Here is a 9,820-nt window from a genome sequence, read left to right on the forward strand (position 1 = left end):
TGAAAAAAAGCCTAATTTACAAAAAGTGGGAAAATCACATTTTCCTCTTTGTTTGGGTCATTTATCCGGCGAAACTCCAAAAAGAGAGGCCATCCGTACCCCAACGGGGGAGTGAGTGCGTGTACTCTGGTAGCTGAAGCTGTGTGGATTCGACTCGATTAGGTTCTTTCTTTCCCCACACTCATTTTCCCATTTTCCTCTTCAAAAACTCATGATTTCCTTCGTTTTTGGTTCTCAATCTTTGCTGAAATAAGCTCAAACTGATTTTCGTAGTGACCGATGATCAGCTTTCAGTGTGAGTATTCTCGATTCTTTCCATTTCTAGAACTTCTTCTTTATTTTCTTATGTTCATTAAACCTTGATGCTGACCGTGTGAGTACTCTGAGCGGCTAGGTATTTTGTACACACTTTTTATTGTGGATATGTTAGATAATATAATAATATTAAATTTGTTTTCACCCATCAACTTAAACATTTGGGTCAATCGATGATTTTAAGAGGACGATTGTTGAACTTGTTTGATTTCTGATCTTTTGAATTATTATATGCTATCTAGAATTCAATGTAAAGAAGCTGAAGAGCAAATGTACAGAGCTGAGAAAACTGCAGCTTGAAGCTTTCAAAGCAGCTGCAGCTATGGGTCACACCCAATTGTCCACAGAAGACATACAAAATGGAAACTTCATCTTTTGGTGGTGGTGGATCTACAACTCACACCATTACAGCATCTTTTGAGACAGAATTTGAGGTTGATAAGGAAGTGGCTGCAGCAGTAAAAACAGCATTGGTTAGGCTTGCAAGTTGCTCTTCTTTAAGAGAAGATGACTTTAAAGAACTCTTAAGAAAAATCTCTCAGAACCCAGATTGTGATACTAATGTAGACCCATCTGAGATTTCTTCTGAATGTGAATCAGAAAATGGCTCAGAACTTGATCAAACGCCTCGAAAATCTGATTTCAGCTCTCACAATTTGGATTGCAAGATGCTGGATTTACATATGAGACACAGAACTTTTGAGAAAGAGACCAAGATTGAGGACTTGATGTATGAAAGGCTTAGGCGTTTAAAAGAAGATGAACTTTCCTCTCTTGCCACCATAGTTGCAACTTGTGGTTTAAATGCTGCTTTGGCTGAGGTAGAAAGTGGGAAGCTTCATGATTTTCACAATGGAAGGAAGCAAGTTGAGTCGGAACTTCCCAGCCTAGATAAGTTGTTGGTGAAGCATGTAACTAAATTGGAAAGAGAAGTGCTTGAAGCAAAGAATAGCAGAAAGAACAAAGAAAAGGATTGGCTAAATCTGCATCACAAAACCTTCCAAAATTGAACAGCATTCAGGATGAGAGAGTTGTTCCCAGCTTGGAAACTATGCAAACAACGGCACCTTCAGAGCTTGAGAAGGAAGTTAATGAGACTAAATGCAAAGAGTTAGAAGAATTCAAGACCTGTAGCAAGAAGTTGCAGGCAAGGCAAAGATTTGTTAGTCATAAAGTTGTATCAGCAATTCCTAGTCTTCATAAGTATTTTGTGAAACACGTCTCACTGCTCGAAAAAGAAGTACAAGAAGCAAAAAACAGAAGAAAAGTGGAGCTGCATGAAGAACCATCGATGGAAACAGAGGGAAAGGAAAAATGTTAATATGCCAAAGTCTTCATCGAGGATGGGAAGGGACATGGAAGACAGCTTAGAAAAGATCTTAGTGAAGCCGGTGCACAGGCTGGAAAGGGAAAAGATGGTCGCTGTGTTAGCTGAAAGTAACTACAATAACCAAAGACAAAATAAGAAGAAACAGATGGACAACCATACATCAGATTGCCAAAGCTTGGATGAAATTTTAGTGAAGCATGTCTCAAGACTTGAGAAAGAGAAAATGAGAAGCAAACTAGAGAACAACCTAAAGAGAAGTGAAAAAGATGTGCATTCAGCGATCAATGGAGGAGGAGATGGTGGTGGGGGTTTAGGTGAGATTCTGGTTAAACATAAATCAAGACTCGAGAGAGAAAAGCTGATGTCTTCTCAGGAGTCAGAAAATCAGAACAAAAGTTTTCGAACACGTCGTGAAGCTAGAGAGAAAGATGACCTACAGTCAGGTTGGGGAGGCTTAAGTTTGGGAGATTCCATGAGACCTCATCTCTCCAAACTTGAACGAGACAAGGTACATGTAAATATGTGATGTTTTGATTTGATAACCATCTTACCTTATATAGAAGGAAGTTATGTAATGGTTATTGTTTTTTCATGCTATGTAGGCTGCCTGGATCAAAGCTGAAGAGGAGGAAAGGAAACAAGTTATGAACGAAGTGTAATCTTTTCCTCCATTGGAGGAAGTAAATGTTGTACATTACAAATCAACTGTTCTGTTACATTCTGCCTTGGCAGTAATGTCTGTACTGAATGATATCTTCATTTCCATTTATGATAGCATTTTTCTATTCTGCAGTTGCAATGGCCACCACACCACAGCCTGCTTTCTTTACAATGCTAAACTATGAATATTAGTTTTTATGAGCTTATTGTTGTTTTTGAAATTTTATTATGAGTTCAAGTGTTACCTAAAGATGAAAAGTGAAGAAATTAAACGAAAAGAATGCAATATTCAAACATAAGAACGCATTACAATTTTCTAAAAAAACAACCCTTTGCACTAAGTTTGTTTGGTGTCTAAAAAATTTTGCATACCGTTTTGAATATCACACATCGTTGGAGAAAGAAGAAACAACTTTGTTCGTTGTCACCATCATCAAAGAATGTTACTTTGTTCATTGTCACCATCATCAAAGAAACGCCACCGAGAGGAGTGTTTAGAGAGGGAAACAAAATGAGAGTTGAGAGGAAGAAAATGAAATAGTAAAAAAGAAAAAGTTTGAAAGGGGTTCTAAATTTCACTAGAAAGGAACCGGTTCAAATATCATTGGGATCCAATCGTAAGAGATCCAACAGACAAAGGAGAGAATGATCATTAAAAATATAAGCAAACAATGGCCCCACCATAAATTAATTGTGAAAGTATGTAATTAACAAGATCTACAAATAACTAAAGAATAGAACATGAGATCGCAAGCCTATTCTATTAAACCTTCTCTAACTCATTGTTATGTTTGTCTAACTGATCTTTCAAATCCCATGAGATCGCAAGCCTATTCTATTAAACCTTCTCTAACTCATTGTTATGTTTGTCTAACTGATCTTTCAAATCCCATGAGATCGCAAGCCTATTCTATTAAACCTTCTCTAACTCATTGTTATGTTTGTCTAACTGATCTTTCAAATCCTTCTTCCACCCTTCAATGAGCCTCTCCTGCTTCTTGATTATCTCATTCTTTAACTTTAATTCCTCTTCAATGGCAGATATCTCCTGATGGGAAGTAAGACAAATATTCATAAAAGAATAGCTACATTTATCATAAAAGAGACCCTCTTTGAACTGCAAAAATGTGCTTACCTTTCTTAGTGTTTCCACTTTGTTTGGTTGATCCTCGCGTTGTAAACCAATGAAATACAATTGAAGCTTTTTAGCTGCCTCCATGAAATCCCTAGCATGTCTCTCCACGTCAACTGAAGCAATATAACAAAAAGAAGTGTCATCGTCTTCACTGTTTACAAACACCTAACCACAGACATATCAGTTCAATGCGCAGCTTCCTTCGGTCCAACTTTGTGCCACGAGTGAGTTGCAGATTGCAGACACTCATGGCTACTTCCAGATCTAAATGACACTTCCACTCCACATATTTCAAATTTTCAATACAACAAATTAATGGAAACCACACATCCACATAATTTTAATGCAACAAAATCAATGAGTAAAGAGATCAGTCAGTCATTAAATCAAGATACAGCAGCAGACCTCATCCACTAATGAAATGGAACATGATGAAACCATTTTCATGAAGATTCATTGTCACTAAAGTTGATCTAAAGATTGTCATGCTTGAGGGAGCACAGATGAACTAATTGAATGAAACAATACTAAGAGAGCTCCCTTATAGCCTGTTGTCTGTGCAGAGCAAGCAGAGAGCTTGCAAAGGAAACAGAAAATCCATAAGATACTACTTTAATTATGAAGAAACTGGAGGAAACATCAAGCTAATCTCTTCCAGCTTAGTGTAATACTAATATTAAATCTGGAATACATAAATTTTTAAGACCAGGGGCAGCGTTTAATGAGAAAATGAAATAGTTTAGGAAACCAAAACACAGATTATTACATGAAGAATTACCCTCAAGCAAGTTACTCAACACTCCACAGAATGTCGTGCTCGAGAGAAAATGAAGAAAATTGTGAAAAGAGCAAATTAACCGTTGTTTGACTGCCCACCAAATAGATCACTTGCTGAATCCATTGATGAACAGGTGCAAGCCTCTTTTTCTTAGTTAGAAACCAATCTTCCATCTGAGGGGGAAAAAAATGAAAGAATACAATACAGAGAAAAAAAACCATATGATGCTACGATAACGATGAAGAAGCTGAAGAAGACATCAGGTATTCATCTGCCTGCTTACATAACACTAAGACCAAGATTGTAGTTGTACATCAGTTTTCAGTTTTACAGAAGTAGATAGGACTTTAAAGACCCAAATTTCCTTAAGACAACATAAAACATCCAATCACCGGGGAATTTGTTTTTGCATTGGGTCTGGGAACTGTGCTCAGTGCTGCAAGGTAGCACTCAAACATTTGCAACCAATTGTGTAATTACATTATCGTTTCTAATACAAAGCAGGGGACAACAGTAGTTGAGTATTTTAGTATTGTTCTGTACACTGCTAGTTTAAACATAGATAAAGTTCTGGGGACAAATGCTAGTATAGACCTACTTTGGCTCTCCTTCAATAAGAAAGAAACTCAAGAATAGACTTGAGGGCCATTTGAGGCATATGCTCGGCGTCTTAAACCTACAAATATTAAGCCAAATGTTTAAGTGGAGGATTTAAGAAGCTTGTTCTGGGTGCAGGTTTAAAGACCCCCCAAGTAGATCTAGAGTGGGGTCTGCTTAGGATAATGTCAAAACCGATGGGTTATTCTTACAAACCTCAAGCTTGACAAATCTACAACTCAAACACTGGTTTAACAGCTTAAGCCCAACCTACCCCATCTTTGAAGTTAACAATGGTCAATGAACTGTCACTCTTCGCATCAATTAATTGTTTGCTGCTCTACAACTACAAGTTTCTCTTCTAAAAAACAAAACAAAACAATATCTACTAGTTTCTCTTCATCCTAATTAATTATAACATGGTCCAATAACCATTATCCAACACCTTATTTTTCAGGCCAATAGTAAGAAACTTTGAAACCATCACGAATAGTACAACAAAAAAAAAGAGCTCGCATTATGAAGACCCATAGTGACCGAAACTTCAGATCAACATTAATGCAAAATTGATTCAAGAGATCATGTCATAGGGAGAAATATGGTATGGAAGAAGATACGATAATGTATGAAGGTAACCACCCAAACACTAGTTTTACAATGTGCATACAGAATTTAATTACACTTAAGAATCAAAGGGGAGGGATCAGTTACTGACCTTGATGAGAAGGGTGAGGAGAACGGTCTATTGCTTGTAGTTCTCTTGCAGGCAAGCATGGAAGCAGAGCAGCTTCCAAGGCCATCACATATGCAATCATATCTTCTCTTGGAGACTGCGATGCTTGCAATTGTGGATCAAGTGGATGTTGTTGGTCGAGTGGTTGTCGTTCAGCCATATCCTTTGACAGCAATCAAAACTCCATTTCAATTCTTGAACAAACATACTAATAAAAAACATGAAGCAACTCTATAGGCATCAGGGATGTACTTATTTAGAGTCCCATCAACATATGAGCAACAAACTGAACCAAAAGAATGCGGTATATAAAGGAAAATCAGGGGATTGAAAATGGAAGATGCTTAAGGAGGGGGTGTTGGGATTGCATGCCATTTGATTGATAAATTCTGTGGACTAAATTGCAGCCTTACAACTTACTAGTATTCGTCAGAGTTTAGTTCAACATCTCTTTTGTAAGGTTTCTACTATTTTTCATCCCTGGAAGTACAACCAATGAGCAAACCCTCATTCTACCAACAGTACGAGTTAAATCTTACTCTATATCTAGAGGGATGGAGAAAAACATGGCTTAATTCTCCAGGCCATTCCATATCATGAGCTTTAAACAGAACAGGAACACATTCTATTTTAGGGCACTCTCAGCAAACCCAAACGGCATCTTCATTTTGCCAAACATAAAATCGATATGAATTTTCAAGAAAAACAGAAATGGACCTGACAAATAGACCGTGTGCTTGGGTCGCCTGAAATTTTCTTCACCCCTCTTTGATCAACAATTCGAGTAGCCCGCTCGAAGTTATTGCCAAACAAGAAATGCAAGCTGGAGCAGCACCGACAGACACGGTCAGCATCAAGGTTCCATGAACATAAGAAAATAAAGAAAAAGTTCTGGAAATGGAAAGAATCGAGAATACTCACACTGAAAGCTGATCATCGGTCACTACGAAAATCAGTTTGAGCTTATTTCAGCAAAGATTGAGAACCAAAAACAGAGGAATAGGGATAAAAAAAAGAATAACATGCACATCCGAAAACACGAAGAAAGTAATAATCAGGTGGAGAAGAGAAAAGAACTTCATAAGGAGACTTGTTTTGAAGAACTGGGGAAGGTAGTCGATTAATAAGAAAAACAGCAGTGGCAAAAGCAAAATACCAGAATTTTAAAGGGACAGAGGACTCGGACAAAAGGGATAATGCCATTTGGATAATAAGTCGATATTTGCATTCAACAATACCATTTTGCTCAGGGATGCAGAGGCAAGACTTTTGATGTAAGACACCAGGAGAAGCGAAGAATTGGCTAAGATTTTTATTAACGAATTCTCCTCCACCATCACTATGAAAGGTTTTAAGTTTGCAAGACAACAAATTTTCAACAAAAGGTAGAAAATTAAAGATAACAAAGAATACTTCATATTTATATGAAAGAGGAAACATCCACGTATATCATGAGACGTCAACAGATGAGACATAAATCGATGGCCATCTATTGAAGTGTTAGGGGCAGGGCCCCGAACATCTCTATGTAAAATTTCTAAGGCATACAAGTAGAAGTAGAAGACATGGAAAACGGAACATCTTTTTTACAACAAGACATAAATGTAGAAGACATAAAAGAAAGCTACTCTGAAAATCTTTATGGTATCAGAGCATATCTCAGACTAACGCCGTGCGATCCTTCTCTTCATCTTTTTTTTTTCCTTCTTCGTCTCCAATGTTCCTTCTCACAAACATCTGCAACCTGGTTCCGGTACGCCTTGACTCCACCAATTTTGTGTTATGGCAGTATCAAATCTCTCCAATTCTGAAGGCTCCCAAGCTCTATCGCTTTGTCAATGGATCTTATCCAGCTCCTACTAATATGATTAGTACTTAGGGACAACCAGCGTGCATTAATCCCAAGTATGAGCAATGGTATGAAAAAGATCAAGCCCTTATATTGTTGATCAATGCAACCTTATCATAAACTACTCTCTCCTATGTAGTTGGATCTCGAACATCTAAAGTGGTATGGGAAATGTTTGAAAAAAAAATTTCATCTTCTTCTCGAATTACAAAGTATCACCAAGAAATCAAGTGAAACTGTCGATGAATGCATTCAGAGGTTCAAGACTATAATAAATAAATTAGCTGCTGTTTCTGTAATCATTGATGCTGAAGATCGAGTCATCTATGCTGTCAAAGGATTACCCGCTGAGTACAATTTTTTTCGAACCTCTCTGAGCACTAGATCACAGACGATTTTGTTTGATGAGTTGCATGTTTTACTGAAAACTGAAGAGTTAGCGCTAGAAGCTCAAGCCAAGATCGATGATGCAAGTTCAATCACTTTTTTGGCAATGGTTGCAAATCTTGACAATCAAAATCGAGGAAATCAGAATTGCAATGGCAATTGGAATGGAGGTAACCAAAATAATAAAGGAAGCAATGAGAATCAAAATGGAAATCGTGATAATCAAATGCCTAATACTGTCTCTTCTGGACAAATTTCTTCTGATCGGCAATCTAATCAAGTTGACTGTCAAATCTGCATGACATTTGGGCATACAGCTCTTGACTGCTAATTCATTCCAAGGAAGGCATCCTCCTGCCAAACTTGCTGCTACGGCTGCCTCTGTTAATGGTTCCGGAAATCTCAAGATTCTCAAATTTGGCTGTCTAACAGAGGTTGTAATGCATATCTGACTAGTGATCTTGCAAACCTCAATATCTCCTCTGCTTATAATGGTGAAGAGAGTATTACGGTGGGAAATGGGCAATCTCTTCCTATATCTCATCAAGGTTCTGGTATTTTTATCACACCTACTTCTTCCTTTCAGCTCTGGTACCATAAAGATTTCCAGAGTAGCTTTCTTGATAATCTCTCCATGATCTTATTGATAGGCACAATTGCCATTATATAGAAGAGAAGAATACAAGAATACAGATAATAATGATAACAACTATACTAACTACATATAGAACAATTAACAGAAAATTAACCAGATCTGTTTAAGCTAATACCCATTCATTATCAACTCTTAGCAAACCCCAAACGGCATCTTCATTTTGCCAAACGGAATTTTCAACAAAAATAAGATGGAAAAAGAAAAAATAAACAGAAATTGACCTGAAAGATAGACCGCGTGCTTGGGTCGCCTGAAATTTTCTTCACCCCTCTTTGATCAACAATTCGAGTAGCTCGCTCGAAGTTCTTGCCAAACAAGAAATGCAAGCTGAAGCAGCACCCACACAGTCAAAAACAAGGTTCCATGAACATAATAAGATGAAGAGACTTCTCGAAATGGAAAGAATCGAGAATACTCACATTGAAAGCTGATCGTCAGTCACCGCGAAAATCAGTTCGAGCTTATTTCAGCAAAGATTGAGAACCAAAAAAGGAGAAAATCATGAGTTATTGAAGGAGAAAATCCGAAAACAAATGAAGCGAAAGAAAAACCCTAATCGGGTCGACTCGATCTGCTTCCACACAGCTTCAGCTACCAGACTACTCGCACTCATTCCCACCGAAATTCTTTGTCCGAAATGAGAACCAAATTGCCTTTGAGTAAATTTGTACATATCACCCAAAAATTCGGCTTAAAATATCAAATGACCATTTTTTTAAAAATGATATCAATTGACCGTCATTGTCCTATCAAATTATTTAATTTGCCCTTACTTCGTCTTCTTACATTTTTACTGAAAAAACCCACTAAAACTAAACTATTATTCATTCAAATTTTCCAATGCTAACGACTATATTGCTAACGAGAAAAACTATTTCCAACTTGCAAACGATTCTACTTCTGGTTTTCAATTGAATCTTAACGGTTAATCTTTCTTTCAATATTGTTTTTTTTTTTTTTTTGGTTTTGGATGTGTTCTGTGGTTGAAGATGAGTAGAAAGAGTTTGTGAGCGAGAAAAGTGAATGTGAAATCGGTAGAGTGACACCGGAGAGAGCGACACCGGAGAGATAAGTGAACCTATAGTTTTTTTTGTTTGTTTTTCTGGTTTTTGATGTGTTATGTGGTTGAAGACGAGTAAAAAGAGAGAATGTGAGGGAATAAAGGAGAGCGACATGGGAGAGAGCGAGATTGTGAGAGAAAGCGACATTGGAGAGAGCAACACCAGCGAGAGCCATTCTAGCGAAATTTAAACAAAATGTTTTTTTACATTTTTTTTTAAGGAGTTTACGATTGAATTTTTTAATAAATGCATGAGTGATTTAAGATGGCTACACGTTTCAAAATAGCTGAAGGTGACAAATTTCCCGGTCAAGTAACCAG

The 9,820-nt window shown here is 37.3% G+C and overlaps 1 protein-coding gene and 1 pseudogene across 4 annotated transcripts; one reads left to right on the forward strand and one right to left on the reverse strand.

Annotated features, from left to right (window-relative positions):
* The first annotated feature begins 546 nt into the window (after positions 1-546).
* LOC120091154 (uncharacterized) lies at positions 547-2,437 on the forward strand (annotated as a pseudogene). Its single transcript, XR_016524508.1, has 2 exons — positions 547-2,153; positions 2,248-2,437. The product of XR_016524508.1 is annotated as an uncharacterized LOC120091154 (transcript).
* A 529-nt stretch (positions 2,438-2,966) lies between these two features.
* Positions 2,967-9,085, reverse strand: LOC120091156 (mediator of RNA polymerase II transcription subunit-like protein). Of its 3 annotated transcripts, XM_039049044.2 has the most exons (7): positions 8,859-9,085; positions 8,661-8,766; positions 6,470-6,491; positions 6,266-6,371; positions 5,531-5,711; positions 3,441-3,553; positions 2,967-3,353 (listed from the first exon to the last, which is right to left on the reverse strand). In XM_039049044.2, the coding sequence occupies exons 5-7, from the start codon at positions 5,706-5,708 to the stop codon at positions 3,219-3,221; spliced, it is 426 nt and encodes a 141-aa protein (XP_038904972.2). In that variant the 5' UTR covers positions 5,709-5,711; positions 6,266-6,371; positions 6,470-6,491; positions 8,661-8,766; positions 8,859-9,085; the 3' UTR covers positions 2,967-3,218. The 3 variants fall into 3 exon arrangements, with proteins under 3 accessions (XP_038904972.2, XP_038904970.2, XP_090162872.1); XM_039049042.2 differs by lacking the exon at positions 6,470-6,491; XM_090306746.1 differs by lacking the exons at positions 6,266-6,371; positions 6,470-6,491 and having other exon boundaries at positions 8,859-9,078.
* Between the last annotated feature and the right edge of the window lie 735 nt (positions 9,086-9,820).

Source organism: Benincasa hispida, chromosome 11 (assembly GCF_027475165.1).
Source record: "Benincasa hispida cultivar pf3 chromosome 11, pf3_genome.v1.1, whole genome shotgun sequence".
NCBI lineage: Eukaryota > Viridiplantae > Streptophyta > Magnoliopsida > Cucurbitales > Cucurbitaceae > Benincasa > Benincasa hispida.

Coding starts and splice junctions, on each gene's coding strand:
- LOC120091156 (XM_039049042.2), bottom strand. CDS start 5,708: ATGGCTGAACGACAACCACTCGACCAACAACATCCACTTGATCCACAA. Junction 3,554..5,530: donor TCCTCACCCTTCTCATCAAG/GTCAGTAACTGA, acceptor ATATTGCTTCAG/TTGACGTGGAGAGACATGCT. Junction 3,354..3,440: donor AAGTGGAAACACTAAGAAAG/GTAAGCACATTT, acceptor ACTTCCCATCAG/GAGATATCTGCCATTGAAGA.